General features: G+C 37.1%; 1 protein-coding gene across 7 annotated transcripts in view; it reads right to left on the bottom strand.

The window, feature by feature from the left end:
- kdm6a (lysine (K)-specific demethylase 6A) overlaps window positions 1-18,108 on the bottom strand; it is a 548,877-nt gene that overhangs the window by 444,682 nt on the left and 86,087 nt on the right. For all 7 annotated transcript variants that reach the window (XM_039745157.1, XM_039745151.1, XM_039745155.1 and 4 more), the window contains exon 3: window positions 1,737-1,845. In XM_039745157.1, the coding sequence (XP_039601091.1) occupies window positions 1,737-1,845 (109 nt within the window). The remainder of the gene's footprint in view (window positions 1-1,736; window positions 1,846-18,108) is intronic.

The following is an 18,108-nucleotide window of genomic DNA, read 5'->3' as shown; positions in this document are numbered from 1 at the left end:
AAATAACGTAACATGATTGTCAATATACAGTAATTGTTTTGTGAGTGTTGCTGTGATCAAGGATTCGATCATCATTATTTGTTTCAATCAGGGTCGTATTTGTACGATGTGTTGTGTTCAAGTTACATTCTGTGTTTGTTAGTCGTTGTAAAGATTAAATTCTGTAATTAGTCACATTAGCTCCACAAATGAGACACACGGGTTTACCGGCAATATCAGTAAACATATACTCAGCCTCCCATCGGTTTTTAAAGGCTCTATTTTCACAATCAACTTTTCTCTTCAGCATCGTGTGGGCTAGCTTCGCAATAACTTGCAGCATCATAAGCTAGACATGATTAACGTGTTAAGTGTTCGGCAAGGCAGCTGAAGCGCTGCATTATGGGATCTGTAGTTTATTGCGTTACCAGCGCTTCATATCCCCGGGCCATTAATAACAATTATATAAAATGGTCTCGTGGGCCGGATATAATTACACGCCGGGCCGGATGTGGCACGAGGACCTTCAGTTCACGTGATTACGTGGGAGGCGTGATGAAGTCACATGAAACTCCGCCCCCCCACAGCCATCCAGCTCAACTCCATTACAGTATATGGAGAAAAATAGCTTCCAGTTATGACCATTACGCGTAGAATTTCGAAATGAAACCTGACCAACTTTTGTAAGTAAGTTGTAAGGAATGAGCCTGCCAAATTTCAGCCTTCCACCCACACGGGAAGTTGGAGAATTAGTGATGAGTCAGTGAGTGAGGGCTTTTCCTTTTATTAGTGTATATATATATATATATATATATATACATATATACATATATATACACATACATATATATATATATATATACATACATACACACACACACATATATATATATTATATATATATACATATATATATACATATATATATACATATATATATATATATATGTGGGGGGGGGGGGAAATTCTGTTGAACAATGACATTTTATTATTGCTGCACTTAAGGATGACTGAGGTGTTTTCGATGCCAACTTTAAAAATACAGTAGCACAAGGGGGATCATTTATACATATGCAGAGAGAGAGAGAGAGCAAGTCTACTGTGGTGTACAAAAAGAAAAACACATTTAAATTATTTTAAACAAGCTATTTTCCATATGCTCAAAGTTCAACTCAAGGTGTTCATATCATGTGGACTATCCTAACTGAATATCATGTCGTCCCTGAAAAGCACATTCAAAAAACAAAAAAGTAATCACACCAAATTAACATCATTCTGGACCAAAATCTTTAAATGCCTTTCAAACAGCCTTGGTGTCATAATCCCTCCTAATCCGCTAACAGCTGTGTTTAGGGTACTCCCAGATGGTCTTAAAAGAGGAGGAGGACAAACAAATTCTAACTGCCTGTACTACACTATTGGCACATAGACTTATCTTGGTCAACTGGAAGAATCCTCTCTCTTCCATTCTAAATTAGTGGGTAACTTAAAGAATCTGTACAAAACATTTTCAAAACCTGGTAGGATCTAATCAATAACATTTTAGAATAAGAATTTAAACTGAGGAAGCAGATTCTCTCCCCCCTTTTATTCTATTTATCTTTATTCACTTATTAAATTATCTATTTACTTATTTTTACTAGCTTTACGTTTTACTCTGCTGGCCTCTCTCTCTCGCTCTCTGTTAAACTTGAGTTATTTGTATGGAATGCTATTTTAATAAAATCAATTAAATCAGAAAAAAAAATTCATCTTACCTTTTGAATAATCTTCCAATAAGAGATTGAAGTGACCTAGCTGGCAAAATAACTCTGGCTCAACCTTTCCTTCTGATTTCAAGATTAAAGATTCATAGCAGCGAACAGCCTATTTTAAAAAAAAAAAAAAAAAAAAAAAAAAAAAGTTTGATCATGAAATATGTTAACAAATGATTAACTTCTCTTAACATGAAGCCAAGGTCAAATTAACAATTAAGCACTATAAATTGTTTGTTCCAAACAAGTGATAATCATTTGTACAAAAGTGTTAAGAAAGCTGACATGGCTATTAAAAAAATAAAGTATTTACCCTCATTGAATGTTTCATATTTCAGGATAGATTGTTAAACTTTTACGCTAGAGTTGTTACCATATAATGTATAAAAATACTGTAATTAGACAGAAAAAATTATCTGAAAACCAATATTTAAGGAAACGTTTTGCGTTGTAAGCAGGCACTTCCTTTAATTTCATATTATCAAACAATTTTAACAATCTCTACAAGGAAATGTAACAATGTTGCTTTTGTTAATATCTTTTATTAGAAAATAAAATTAAACTTGACTATATACAAGGTTTAACAACTGAAGACATCACAGAAACTAGTCTAAAGACCAAAATACTCTTCTTCAAAAAGAAATTGATAAAGCATATGCCTATGACACAGCATAAATAATAAACTAGATATAATATAAATGCAAATTTTAAAAAATCCCTCTCGTAATACATCTATTTATACTTGGCTTTAATACAGTGAGTTACGAATAACCTATCAGAAAGAATGTCAGTATTAAAATACACACTCCGGTCACTTTATTAAGTACACCTGTTCAACTGCTTGTTAATGCAAATACATTATCTGCTGATCACATGGCAACAACTCAATGCATTTAAGCATGTAGACATTATCAAGATGACCTGATGAAGTTCAAACTGAACATCAGAATGGGGAAGAAATGTGATTTAAGTGATTTTGAATGTGGCATGTGTGTTAGTGTCCAATGGACTGGTCAGAAACTGCTGATATACGTACAGGGCTTTTCACACACAACCATCTGTAGGTTTTCCAGGGTATGCTCCAAAAAAAGAAAATATCTAATGAGTGCTAGATCTCGAGGCGAAAATGCCTTGTTGATGAGGTCCGAGGAGAATGGCCAGACTGATCTGAGCTGATAGAAAGGCAACAGTAACTCAAATAACCACATGTTACAACCAAGCTATGCAGAAGAGAATCTCTGAACACACAATATGTAAATGTTGAAGAGGGTGGACTACAGCAGCTAGACACCACACAGGATGCCACTGCTGTCAGCTAAGAACAGGTAATATTGGACAATAGAAGATTACAAAAAGTTGCTTGGTCTGATGGGTCTAGATTTCTGCCTCAACATTTGGATGTTAGGGTCTGAATTTGTTATCAACAACTTGAAAGCAAGGATTAATCCTGTCTTGTATCAACAGTTCAGGCTGGTGGTGGTGTAATGATGTTTGGGATATTTTCTTGGCACACCTTGGGCACCTTATTACCAACTGAGCATCATTTAAATGCCTCAGGCTACCCAAGTATTGTTGATGATCATGTCAATCTCTTTATGATCGAAGTGTACCCACCTTCTGATTGCAACTACCAGCAGGGTAGCACTCCATGCCACAAAGCTCAAACCGTCTCAAACTGTTTTCATGAACATGACAATTATTTCACTGTACTCAAACAGCCTACACAGACACCAGATATCAGTCCATTAGAGCACCTTTGGGAGGTGGTGGAACAACAAAGAGATTTTGGAATGCCTCTTGCCATACACTTCAAGTCGTAACCTTAGATCTTTGAATGAGTGTCTGCTTACAATTTCAAGAGTTAAACTTAAAAGAAGTGTTGAGGGAGCCTTCTGTTGTTATGCACCTATAATCTGGAATAGTTTAATACGCCTTTCTCATAGCTACATGTTAGTGTATCCCTGAAAAACTATATGTGCATTGAATTATTTTCATTAAGGCTCCACAATCCGTACTAATCCCTACTATTCCCTATTGTTCTTTTTACATTTATTCTGTAGTGGCAATCTGATCAAGGCACCATGCAGTCATTTCACTGATGGATTGAAGTAAGTACCCCAGATATGCACATGACCATAGTCATCAAATTGTTTTACATAAAGCTTGAAAACCATGAGGACAGATTTAGATCATTTAATGTTAGGTAGAATGCCCAGTGGGGGTTGGGTGGTCTCGTGGCCTTGTAACCCCTTGCAGATTGCTTACTCCAGCCCAGCTGGAGTTTTCTCTTGGTTTTTTTTTTTGTCTTCTTGTCCATATGACCTTACTTTATTCTTTGTTACTTAGTATTGCCTACTTTAATTTTTTATCTTGTAAAGCACTCTGAGCTACAACATTTGTATGAAAATGTGATAAATAAATGTTGGTGGTGTTGTTATTGTAGATACATCCAAACTACATTTCCACAGGCAAACATGTATGGGCGATCACATTATTGGTTTTCCTGGGTAAAATAATGTCAGAACATATAAAAAAACTATGATGAGCTGAAAACCCTACTTTCTAAATGTCCAATCAATTTAATTTGCCACAGGTTGACTGTATTCAAGTTCAAAACACAACAAGGATAATTAAAGCAAACAGGATGTATGGTTCAATGTAATAAGCAATTGTTTAAACATTTGCAAGTTAGCAGCTGCAGCTTAAAAGCACAAGACTGACATTTTCAAAAGACTTACAGCAAGATGCTAACAAATACATGCGTCACTTGCGTACATTTTATGAAATGCTTCACACCAGCAATTGAAAATGACTTTCTAAAACAAGATAAAAACCCCGAATTGACTCCAGTAAGCTATTTCTGTACTCTGCAAAATGAGTTTTCATATTTTTGACATTAAATCGACAGTCAAGGGCGCAGAATTAGTAAGGAGGAGTCCCTGAGCTTGAACCATTGTTCAGTTTACCATATGCATTTTCAGTGAACATGGAAAAACTAGTAAGTAATGTCAAAGCTTAGCAATCTAAACTAGAATAGGTGCTACACAATAACAGCAAGTTGTGTGGCAGTTTCCTACGGGGTATAGGGGAATAATAGCAAAAAACACAAACATTTGAGATTATGAGCAATAGAGAAAGTGAGGGAGTGTGGAATGACAAGAAAAATATTTGCTTACTGTGTCCAATTGACTATCAAGCACATGTCACATCTAAAATCAAGGGGAGTATGATCCATTAACTGTCTATTGTGAGTGATAAAGAAAAAGAGAAGAAGAGATGCAAGAAAGAATATTTTACAACATTATGGTACCTAGTTATTTTGACAATGTGTCATGTATTTTAGCTGTTAGATTAAAATGAAGAAAAAATTAAAAGTTACAAATACACAAAAATATGCACATATCTGATTTAGTTTTTCACCAGTTTGCAGAAACTAGGCAATTATGTTCAGCCACTAATAAACTTAACTAGTAATTCAGTATACAAAGGACATATCTTGGCCTTGATTTGCTGTTCTGGAGTTACCCCGCTTGATTGTACTGCAGATGAACTCCCCCCATAACTGACCACTTTCTTATTTCATTCAATGTTAAACTTGCACTTTTCAGTCTCATGTCTTTCCATAATATTAAGAATATCAACTTGGACTCTTTCCTCTAGTATTGATTCACTTATGGATATTCATAATTTATCCACTCCTAAAGAACTGGTCTCATGCTATAACACTGGGCTTAATGGTATTCTTAACTCTCTCGCTCCGTTAAAAACTAGATCTGTTTCTTTCTCCTTCTCTGCTCCCTGTTTCACACCTGAAGTTCAGCTTTTGAAAGCCAAAGGCCAGCAACTTGAATGGTTGTATAAAAAAATTGTACTCTTTGTTCACAAGATGTACAAAAACTATATACTTTATTACGAGGACTGTATTGCCCAAACTAAATCTAACTAGTATACTCACATTATTTCTTCCAATGAAGGCAACACCAAGTCATTGTTTTCACTGCTTTCATAATATCACACAACCCCGGATTCTTTACCTTCTCACCTTTACTCAACAGATTTTTGCAATTCTCTTATGTCCTCTTTTTAATAAAAAAAATCCAGAAGATACACCAGTCTCTCGATACAGATTCCTCCAGTACTTCATTTGAATTTCACCCACCAATTCACTCATTTTTCTCTTTTCAGCTTCCTACTTTCTCAGAAATCTCAGATCTTGTCTGTAAGTCTAAGCCATCCACATGTCAACTGGACCCCCCTGCCTACAGATCTAGTGAAAGCCTGCCTCCCCTCTCTGGTCCCTCTTATTTCTGCTATAATCCACTCTTCTCTCACTACTGGTACTGTGTGTTCATCTTTTAAAACTGCTGCAATAACCCCAATACTGAAAAAACCTGGTGCTGATCCAACTAATCTCAGTAATTTTCATCCTATTTATAATCTACCCCTCATTTCCAAAATTCTTGAAAAAAATATTGGCTATTTAACTTCATTCTCATTTATCTCAAAATAATCTGTACGAACAGTTCCAGTCTGATTTAGTCTCCTCCACAGTACAGAAACGGCACTTATGGAAATTACTAATGAACTCCTTATGGCAGCTGATTCTGGTTTAATTACTATTCTCATCCTCCTTGATCTGAGTGCAGCCTTTGACACTATTTGTCACACTACTCTTTTCAATAGATTATCTTCAATTGGCATTATCCACACACCACTAGATTGGTTCAGATCCTACCTCTCAGACCGCACTCAATTTGTTCAGCTTAAAACTTTCACATCCCAACCCACCGCTGTTACTTCAGGTGTGCCCCAGGGCTCTGTCCTGGGGCACCTCCTTTTCATTACTCACCTCATTCCCCGATGCGAGAGATGGACGTCTGAAGTGGAGCTCCGCTAGCAGTGGTGCTATTTTTCATATTATTTGCTTATTATTCTGAGATATCCTGTATTTATTCAACCCGAGAGGGACCGCTACAGTATATGTAAACACATATAAACATGGCCAACAAGAAGGGGGGTCCGAAAGAATCGAAGACTAAAGCTACATCCAAGCTGCGATCAGCAAGCCCTAGTTCGAGATACGGCCTCTCAGAGACAGACCTGGATCAGATGGGCGAAAGTACAGACTCCTCGGGACCACGGTCCGCTACATCGTCGCCTGCTGAGAGCGAAAAGGGGAGCGAAGGTGCGATCGTGAGTGCAGATGTGGATAGCTCGCCGATTGGAGAGGATTACCTGAAACTGGAAAAGGCGGGAGGTCCGCGGCTTCAGTTACGCAATCACGCGGGACTGGAGCAGCGGGACACCGCTTCAGCAGAGTCTGCTGCTTCATCTACGGTACAAGAAGGCACATTTGAGCTATCTGAACTGAAAGTGTTGCTCGCTGACCTCAGGCAAGATATAAAGAAAAGCGAGAAGGCTAATGAGAAAGCAACGGCAAAGGCACATGAGAGACTGAAACAGGAGATGAAACAGGCCAATGAATGTCTGCGACAGGAAATCCAACAGGCAAATGAAAGGCTCGTCAAGAGGTACAGCTTGAACTTCGACAGGTGCTGGGTAAAATTGAAGAGCGCATTGAGAAAAACTCGCTAAACTGAGCACGCTTGCTGATCGATTGGAGCATCTTAGTGAGACATTCACGAATCGGATCGAAATAGCGAACATCTAGCTGCCAGTGCCGAGGAAAGAGCAGTAAATGTCAGTTGAATGAAAAAACTCGGAGAAAAACTTGGAGACAGACTGGCTGCTTTAGAAGATGGGAATAGAAGGTATAATGTCAGAATTGAAGGCTTGCCGGAGAATCGAGAAAGTTTAAACCCGGTGAAATTCGCAACTGAACTTTTTTCTAAAATAATCGGGGGCGACTTTAAAGCAGAATCTGAGATAGCAGCGGCTTACGACGCTGATCAAACACCGTCAGACCCGACCAAGATCTTTTATAGTCCGTTTTGAACGATTATCATTTAAGTTAGAGGTGATGGAACTCCTCAGGAAAAAAAGGAAGATATTATATATGAAGATTGCCACATTCGCGTCTTCCCTGACTTCTCTCCAGCAACAGCTATCAAACGCCGCCTTCTATAATATTAAACAGCTGCTACGGCAAGCCAATGTCAAATACGGCCTCCTGTATCCGCAAAACTGAAAGTGGAATGGCAGGGGCATTTCTATGTTTTCGCTAGCAAGGAGGAGGCAGAAAATGAGTTAAGAAAGCTGATCCGGACTATTCTGATACATAATTGTGAGTCATGGCGGTAAATGATAAAGCTAGGATTAATAATCTACTGTCTGATCTATTTGTTTTAAAATACGGGTTTTTATCAGCATATATTCTCATATTCTTATATTATTATTACTTACTTATTACTTATCATTACTTAGTATTACTAGGGCGCTAAATGTTTGTGTTTTATTGTGCTTAATTACGTTTTCCTCCTCTTTTTTTTTTTCTTTTCTAATTATTTCATGTGTACCCTAAATGAGACTGTTCAATATCATACCCTTGGTTTGCTGTTATTGCTATTACTGCATTAAGACTTGTTATGCTTGTTTTGGACACATCTTTAACACCATCACCTGGGTTTATTATCTGGGGATATCATCTTAATGCACTAAAATTGATGAAGATTATATGTATGTATGTATATATATATATATATATATATATGTATATATATATATATATATATATATTAAGTGCAAAATTCTTTTCTTTTTTTTTTTTTTTTCCTCTTTTAAAGACTATATTGGTAACAGATATCTCTATCTTTTAACCTTAAAGCGCCACTGCATGGGGGCTTGATGTGCTTTGGACGTGCTCTGTCTCTGGGTATGTCAGAGGACTGGGACTGCATGAAGTGGGTTTTAGCCTCACCTGGGGAGGCAAAAAGGGAGGGTGGGGGTTAAGGGGAAGAGAAAGAGAGCAGGCTTGATCTATATCTAATCTATCATCTCAATCTTTATAATTATAACTATCAACGTAATAATAAGCTGCATGGCAACAACTCTTGGGGGAATAGGAAATTAAGACCTAAACTATTTCACTTCCAGTTAAGACTATAATATGACACCAAAAACTCAGAATCAGTGTCTCCATGATGGGACAGTTAACTTCGTAAGCTGGAATGTTAAAGGCCTGAATCACGAATTAAAGAGAAAGAAAGTACTTTCTCACCTAACAGGTCTAAATGCTAAAATAGTATTTTTACAGGAAACCCACTTACTAAGTAAGGATCAGTTCCGCTGCAAAAGACTGGACTGGCCAAATGTTCCATTCTAGTTTTACAAAGAAAACTAGAGGGGTGGGAATTCTCATACATAGAACAGTACCATTTGTAGCATCAGATGTAGTATTGGATCCTGAAGGGAGATATGTGATGGTCATGGGAGACTTATCTAACTGTAAAATGATTTTGATAAATGTTTATGCACCTAATGTTGATGATAAGGAATTTATACAAAATTTATTTGCATCCATTCCCAATCTGAACACTCATAAACTTATAATGGCTGGGGACTTTAATTGTGTTCTAAATCCACTTTTAGATAAGACTTCCTCCACAGGGGAACGCAACTAACACCGCAAAGATAATTACAAAGTTTATAACTGATCACAACTTATCAGATCCCTGGAGGTTTTTAAACCCAAATTCAAGAACATATTCTTTCTACTCACCAGTACATCATTGCTACTCAAGGATTGATTACTTCTTTATAGATAATAACTTCTTGCCTAAGATTAAATCTTGTAAATACGATGCTATTGTTATTTCAGACCATGCTCCGATGATCTTGGAGCTGAAATTACTAAGCCCCATACACTCACCCGCAGATGGCGTCTCAATCCGCTTCTATTAGCTGACGAGAATTGTACTGAATTTATATCCAAACAAATTGAATTCTTTCTAGAGACAAATACATCCCCTGAGATCTCTGCAGGAACACTCTGGGAAACTCTTAAGGCCTTCTTAAGAGGACAGATTATCTCATATCTTTCCCACAGAAATAAATCCGAAGCGAAGAAAGTAGCAGAGATAAAAAGCGAAATTACTAAAATAGATGAAGAACATGCCAGACTACCAAGCGAGACTCTACATAAGAGGAGGCAGGCTCTACATTCAGAATTAAACCTCTTGACAACTAAAGAAACCGAACAACTAATTTACAAATCCAGACATCATTATTATGAACATGGAGAGAAAGCTAATAAGCTTTTAGCGCAACAAATTCACAAGCAAGAAGTGCAACGCAATCTCGTAATTACTAACACGAATGGAGATAAAATCATCGAACACAAAAATATAATGTGCACTTTTAGAGACTACTATAAATCCCTATATACTACTGAGTTTAAAGAAGACAATATACAATCTAATGCATTTCTGGATAAATTACAGATACCACAAATTGACGCTATTAGTGTGGAGGAGCTCGATAAACCTCTGTCATTATCAGAATTACTGGATGCTATAAAGTCACTCCAAGGTGGAAAAGCAGCAGGCCCTGATGGCTACCCTGCAGAGTTTTACAAGAAATTCTCCGCTCAGCTAGCTCCCTCCTATTAGCAACATTTACAGAAGCCAGAGATAACCAATCTCTTCCACAAACCTTTCGCCAAGCACTAATCACTGTCTTTCCAAAACAAAATAAGGACTTATTACAATGTGCATCATACAGACCAATTTCACTTCTGAATAACGACGTTAAAATACTCTCTAAAATCATAGCTAGAAGGATGGAGAAAGTGCTCCCTCAATAATATCACAAGACCAAACTGGATTTATTAGGGGCCGACACTTATCTTCAAATCTTCGACGCCTGTTTAATGTAATATACTCACCAACTAAATCAAACACCCCAGAAATATTATTATCATTGGATGCAGAAAAGCATTCGACATGATTGAATGGAAATACCTTTTACTATTTTGGAGAAGTTTGGGTTTGGCCCGAACATTTGTGCATGGATTAAATTACTGTATACTAACCCAGAAGCTTCAGTTTGCATCAATAACATTTGCTCAGACTACTTTAAACTAGAACGTGGCACAAGACAAGGATGCCCTTTGTCACCACTGCTGTTTGCAATTGCCATTGAACCACTGGCAATACATTGTCGAAATACTGATCAGATAAAGGGGATTAGCAGAGAAGGACTGGAACAGAAAATCTCATTATATGCAGATGACATGGTACTGTATATATCGGACCCAGAAAATTCTGTGCCTGCAGTCTTAGCAGCACTCACAGAATTTCAAAAGCTCTCTGGTCTCAGAATTAATCTGAATAAAAGTGTACTCTTTCCGTGAATTCAAGCATATAATATTAGATTAGACACCCTTCCTTTTATCATTGCAGAACAGTTTAAATACCTCGGGTAAACATCACAAGTAAACATAAAGCTCTTTATCAAAAAATTTCGTCGTCTGTATGGAAAAAATTAAACAAGACTTGCATAGATGGTCAACCCTTCATCTCACACTAGCTGGAAGAATTAACACTGTTAAGATGAATATTCTTCCTAAGCTCCTTTTTTTATTTCAAAACATACCAATATACATTAATAAATCGTTCTTTAAGCAATTAGATTCAACAATAACCTCATTTATTTGGAATTCTAAACATCCACGCATCAAAAGAGCGACCCTACAAAGACAAAAGGCAGAAGGCGGCATGGCTCTACCTAACTTCCAGTTTTATTACTGGGCGCAAATATACAGTCGATAAGAACCTGGACACAAATAGAAGAACATACACAGGCATGGACCGCAATAGAAGTAAAATCCTGCAGTACTTCTTTGTATTCCTTGCTTTGTGCTCCAATAAACACACGTTATCGGCAATACACTAATAACCCAATTGTGCTCCACTCACTTAGAATCTGGAACCAATGTAGAAAGCATTTTAAGACGGAGAAGCTTCTTTCTGTGGCACCCTGCAAAAGAACCACCTCTTTCAACCCTCACAAACATATGCAGTTTTAATATCTGGAAAAATTTGGAATTAACTTGCTTAGAGACCTTTATATAGACAACGTCTTTGCATCCTATGAACAATTACGTTCCAAATTTAACATTCCAGCTACAAATTTCTTTCACTATCTTCAAATCAGGAACTTTGTTAAACAGAACCTTCCAGATTTTCCTCATCTTGCACCCTCATCCACGCTGGAAAAATTATTGCTCAATTTCAAGGAGTTAGACTCCATCTCTACAATATATAAAATCCTTTTACAATCCCTTCCTTTCAAAGATCCAAGAGGACACTGGGAAAATGACCTCTCAATTAATATATCAGAAAAGGAGTGGAAAGTAGCAATGCAGAGAATTCACTCAAGCTCCATATGCAAAGCATACAATTATACAACTCAAAATTATATATCGAGCACATCTGTCTCGACTAAAACTCTCAAAATGTTTCCAGGGCATGATCCAACCTGCGAACGTTGCAACCAAGCCCCAGCCTCACTAGGTCACATGTTCTGGGCCTGCTCCAAATTAACATTATTCTGGACAAAAATTTTTAATTACCTCTCAGACAGTCTTGGACTCACAATCCCTCCTAACCCATTAACAGCTGTGTTTGGGGTTCTTCCAGAGGGTCTTAAAGTGGAGAAAGACAAACAAACTGTGATTGCATTCACTACACTGTTGGCACGCAGACTTATTCTGATAAACTGGAAGAACCCAAACTCTCCTCTTTAAGTCAGTGGGAAACTGATGTGTTATATTATTTAAAATTGGAAAAATCAAATACTCAGTTAGAGGATCTGTGCAGACTTTTTCAAAACATGGCAGGATCTAATCAGTAATATTTTGAAATGATTTTATAAAGCACAGAGAATTTGTTGATTTAGGTATTTTTAAAAGCCTTAAATTTTACACCGTTTGGCTTGCTCTCTCTCTCAAGGGTGGGGATCGATCTGTTCTTAGCATAATTCTTTTTTTTTTTGTAAAACTTGATTGCTATGTATTGATTGTAATAAAATTAATAAATAAATAAAAAAAAAAAAAAATCTACTTTGTCTTTTACTCTGTCTTTTAATTCTGAGCCGGATTGGACATGCTTTTTTTTTTCCAAATCCACTTGCTCCGGGCTGATAATTACTTTCCTTATTTTCTGAATTTGCACCTAGATTTTTCTTTTTGCTCTTTTTTCTCTACAACGCTTTTGAGTCTTTTCTCCACACTGCTTTCTTCTTCGCTTAGTCGTCAACGTTTCATTTATAACGTACTGTCCTTATACGCGTTAAATGCGCTGAGAGCCCTGAATCAGTATGTGCTCAAATCCTTTAGACGACTGAATGTTTTGCTGCTTCTTGGCTTATTTGATACTGATTGTAAGTAGGGGGTGTCTTGCAAGAATCGCATGTTCCACATCATCGCGAGACAGTCTTGACGCCCTTGTGTTTCTCTCCAGGATTATTTTTTTTTTTTTAATAATAGAGAGATAACATTAGCTTTCACTGGTGCTGATGACACCCAGCTCTCTCTCACTAGCAAACCTACTGTTTCCTTTCCACCCTCCTCATTTATTAAATGCAGCAGAATTCAAATCCTGGTTTTCATCAAATTTTCTTAAATTACATAGTGACAAAACTTAGGTTCTCCTCATTGGTACAAAATCAACATTATCCAAAACTGATCATTTTTCCTTACTTATTGATAATTCCTCTGTCTCCCCTTCCCCACAGGCTAACAGTCTGGGTGTCATCCTTGATAGTACTTCATGCTTTCAGTCCCTCATCAATAACATCTCCCGATCTGCATATTTACACTTGCATAACATTAATCGTATTCGCCCCTCCCTCCCCACACCACTGCTATCCTTGTTCATAGCCTTGTCACTTCTTGTCTGGATTATTGCAATTCCCTTTTCTTTGGTCTTTCTTGCAAATCCCTTTATAAGCTTCAACTGGTCCAGAATTCAGCTGCCTGCATCATTACTAGAACCCCCTGTGTTCACCATATCACTCCCATCTTGTAGCAGCTTCACTGGATTCCAGTTAAGTTCCGCATTCAATTAAAAATTCTTCTATTAACTTTTAAGGCTATCCACAACCTTGCCCCTCCATATCTGTCTGACCTCCTCCATGTTGCCACTTCCTCCCATACCCTTATATCCTCTTCCTTAATACACCTGACTGTCCCCTTCGTCTGTCTTACCACTTACCACTATGGGGAGCAGAGCATTTGGTTGCTCTGCTCCCCATCTCTGGAAATCATTACCATCTGAGCTTAGAAATATTGAATCATTTTCACATTTCAAATCTAAACTTAAAACTCATTTGTTTAAGACTGCTTTTTCTACTTGACTACAATTGCTCTTTCCGATTTTAATTTTTGTATTTCAGTTTTGTTTATAATGTGTGTTTTATTTAGCACATAAATAAAACAAAAATAGGTTACTAATTATTTCTTGAAATAATTTACTCAAATATAAGCTGTTTTAAGCATAGAAGACTTAGACAGTGATGATCAAAACCTGTTTAGGACTAAACCCCCAGTGATCCCCATCACCACCCCAGTATTATTTAGTAACCAGACCGTGTAAGTTATAAGTGCTAAATTTATTTGTTATTAAAAATATATGAATGTGAATGTTATATTATTTACATTAAAAATAGATTTGAGGGGATTTTAAGATCATAAAAAAAAAAAATTACAAATCCAAAGCAATCTAGGAGAACAGGCACACGCCATTATATTACTTCGTTAAAATAAATGGTTTCTTCCTTAGTCATAGTTTTACGGGTTTATTTAAAGAGGTATAAACTTAATTATTGATAGATATGTAACCTGACAAGTAAGTTTAAATATTTTCACTTGTTACCCCACATCTTCGAGGATCAACAAGGCATATTAAGTTAATGTTTTGTTGATTAGTACATTGCATCATCATATTTTTCAGTTACATACACTAAGTGCAAATAACGACATAAGCTCATCATAACATATCAGACCACATCAACCCTAGAAATTTGTTTCAGTGTGTAGTGCTGCCGAGTATCTTTCCCTATCTGATGGTTTTGATCATATAACAGTTGTGACTTATGAACAGATTGAAATTTCGTAGGGGATCATGTATACTTAATACACCTGCCATACACCAGAGATCGTTGAACAGCAACTTTCAAAGTTACCCAGTACTGTTATTACATTGCATGCACATTCAGAAGTAATGTTAGAATTTACCGTTCATGCAAAATCAACATCTTCATATGCTTTACTATTAGACTAGGCAATACTGACACTAATCATTATTGAAAAACAACATTGTCCCTGTCCACAAGTACAGAATTGAATTTCAAATGTATCCCGTTTTAGATTCACAAAGCTCATAAAACTTGCCAAATCTTGGTCTTTTTGACGCAATGTACTGTATCCATGACAGAATCCCCTTATAAGTCAGAAGACTTTCATCGATGCTGACATCACGGTCTGAGAAATAAATACACTGAAATTTTGCTACAATGGCCTGGTATATCTCCCAAATTTTCTTCAGTTTGGGCAGCTATACCGGTATTCTCATCAAAGTCTTCATTGTTGGTAAATTGCAGATATTTCATAATTAGTGAAAATCTGCACTCAGTCAATGTCTCTAAAGAATGGCAGCAATGACGGTACTTTTATAGCTCGAATGATTCTCGGCTCTAACACTTATGTAAGACACAACTGCACAACTGCCAGAGTAGCACTCAGAAATAACGCTTTTAGCATGGTTTTCACAGCCCAAAGAACACTCTGGTCTAGCGCTAAGGAGGTTAAGAGAAGACAAAAGAGGTAGATGATGTTCTATAATATTTTTTTCCAAAGCCATAAGCATGCTGCAGTTGGCTTGGATGCTACATGGGTCTCGAAATTAGTCAAGTTTGTGTTCTTTGTTTTTCAAAGAAATCTTCCCATACCTGCTAAAGTGGGTGAACCAGCCCTCTTTGACCCTTTACATTATCCCTGTGGTTAACAAATGTACCTTTAGTTAAAACGCCTTATGGACCATCTGAGATGTAAATCATGAGTGTAAAGTGTTTCAGCTGACTTGTCAGGAGTTTGTATCTTGTTGACTATTTACTTGTCACTTTGGAAAGTGGTATGAAGACATTTTTATAAGTTTAAAATGAAATCCTTCTTTACACTATACATACCTGAGTAGAATGTTGTTGGCAAACCACAAATTGTACCTCACACAATTACTGAGTAGGGCCGCTTTGTAACTACTGAAAAAATCAAGTATATTAGTAGCTGGACAAAAGGCACAAGAATCTGCAAACTAAACCTGCTATGGAGTGTTTAAGGTTTTATTTGTTTTATCTAATTTAATTTTTTTGTCATTTTTAAGAGATAAAACTACATACCGTAGATTCCGGAATACAAGCCGACTCGGTATATTAGCCGACCCCCTTCTCTACCTACTAAATTACATGTATTTGCCGATGACTGGTATTTAAGCCGACCCCCTTCTCCAAGCAAAATTTTCTAAATTTCCTTAAAAGTGTCTCTTCAGGTATATTTATCATGTTTATCGGCGAGAATTTGAGACTGCCGGCATTTTTGATGGAAACCAGGAAGTGATTGCGGAGAAGTTTGGTAAAATGAAACCTTTGTGTTGAAACTATATAGCAAATACGGTACATCAGCGGGTGGATTTCCGGAGACTCGTTATAAATTTGATTAACTTAAATACGCAATACAGTGGACCCTTGACTTGCGAACTTAATTCATTCGCGAAGGCTAACCCATAATGCGTTCCGAACATCCCACTGCAACACTTACTTAACCTTTTCATAATAAAAAAGGTTTGTATAATGTGCATAATTTACCAAAACACCAGTAATTTTTCTAATGTGCTAACCAAAAAGTTATAAAAAGTGCCTAGCCTACCAGAAGTAGGCTAGATTAAGCTAGGAGCATGGTGGTGCGCATGGTCACAGCAGCTCAGGGCTCTCCTTTTCAGTGCACTGTTTTGTACTTTTTTTTTTCCTTGTTTGTGCACGATCGCTTCGGCGAACATCCGCTACACCCGTCAGAACCTTATAGACATCGGTGTCCAGAGCCAGACATCTGTTTCGAGTGTTTTGCATCACACGCACAACATCCCAGACAACATAGCGAGACCAGCGGGCTCTCCGTGGATTGTCGTCAGGTCTAGGAGACGACACAGACGGTGGAGGGAAAGAAAGCAGAAGCGGGGCCGCAGATCAGGCATTATGCTAAGGCTAAAAAAACAACCATACAAGCCCTATACAGAACTTTTTTTTGCACTGAAGGAGCTGCTTTTAATCTCATTGTAGATGTGTATAGTGACAATAAAAGGTATTCTATTCTAGAAACAACAATTTCATACTGTACTCACCATTTAATTTGACATCTTTGGGCTGCAGGAAGGGAGGAGGAGGAGAATGAAACGGAAGGTGGTTATTGTTTAGAAGGAGACTCCTTATGCAAATCTTTTCTTTGTAAAATTGTCGAGATGGTGGATTTCAACATGCTGTACATATTAGCGAGATCGGTCACACAAACAGCACTCTCATATTTCCACACAATTTCCATCTTCGTTTCAATTGTGATTGCTTTCTTTACCTTCTCTTCCTTCCTTAGCAATTATGTGTCTTGCTTACATGGTCTTAATGAATTATATATATAGGCAAATCTCACTGCAATGACCGAAATTACATCCACAAAAACATGTATCTGGGCTCCAACTGACTCTACTAACGCTCTCGGTTGTTTGTTTACAATCGCGCAAGCGGATACACGTGACCGCATCCAGAATGTAACGCAAGATGTTGATTGTAAATCAAAACAAAGATTTTTATTTTAAACTTCCCGATAATTTATTATAAATTTTATTAATAAAATCGCAAACTTAAACACTATTTTGAATAAATTCTTTATTTAATTTAAAGTACCGGCATGCAAAGTTACTTCTTCATCTGAAAGATGGCTCTGTGGTTTCATCATTATTTACTTCCATATTCATCGGCAAAACCGGCATTGCGCTGGAAATCTTGAATCTGAAACAATACTCGTTGTATAAACCAACCCCCAAACTCCAAGCCAAAAATCTAGGACGAAATTCTCGGCTTATATAACGGCATCTACGGTAATGTAAAAATAACTCAGTGCTGGAATGTTTTTAAATATCTTTCCTCTTTCTACCCTTTTCTCTCTAACTCTAGGTAGTTCATGTATTAGGCTCTCTTTGATTTTAATATTTGACATTAGACTTTGCTCTGATGGTTTCAAGTATACTTGTAAACTTTGGCACTGCACATATTTTTTCCCTGCTCTATTACTCATGAACTTAGATGCTGATTTTGCTGCAATCCATAAACCTATTACATTTACAGTAATAGAAATCATTTAAAGTCTAAT

The sequence above is a fragment of the Polypterus senegalus genome, chromosome 2 (genome assembly GCF_016835505.1).
Source record: "Polypterus senegalus isolate Bchr_013 chromosome 2, ASM1683550v1, whole genome shotgun sequence".
NCBI lineage: Eukaryota > Metazoa > Chordata > Cladistia > Polypteriformes > Polypteridae > Polypterus > Polypterus senegalus.
This window is presented reverse-complemented; position numbering and strand designations above follow the sequence as displayed.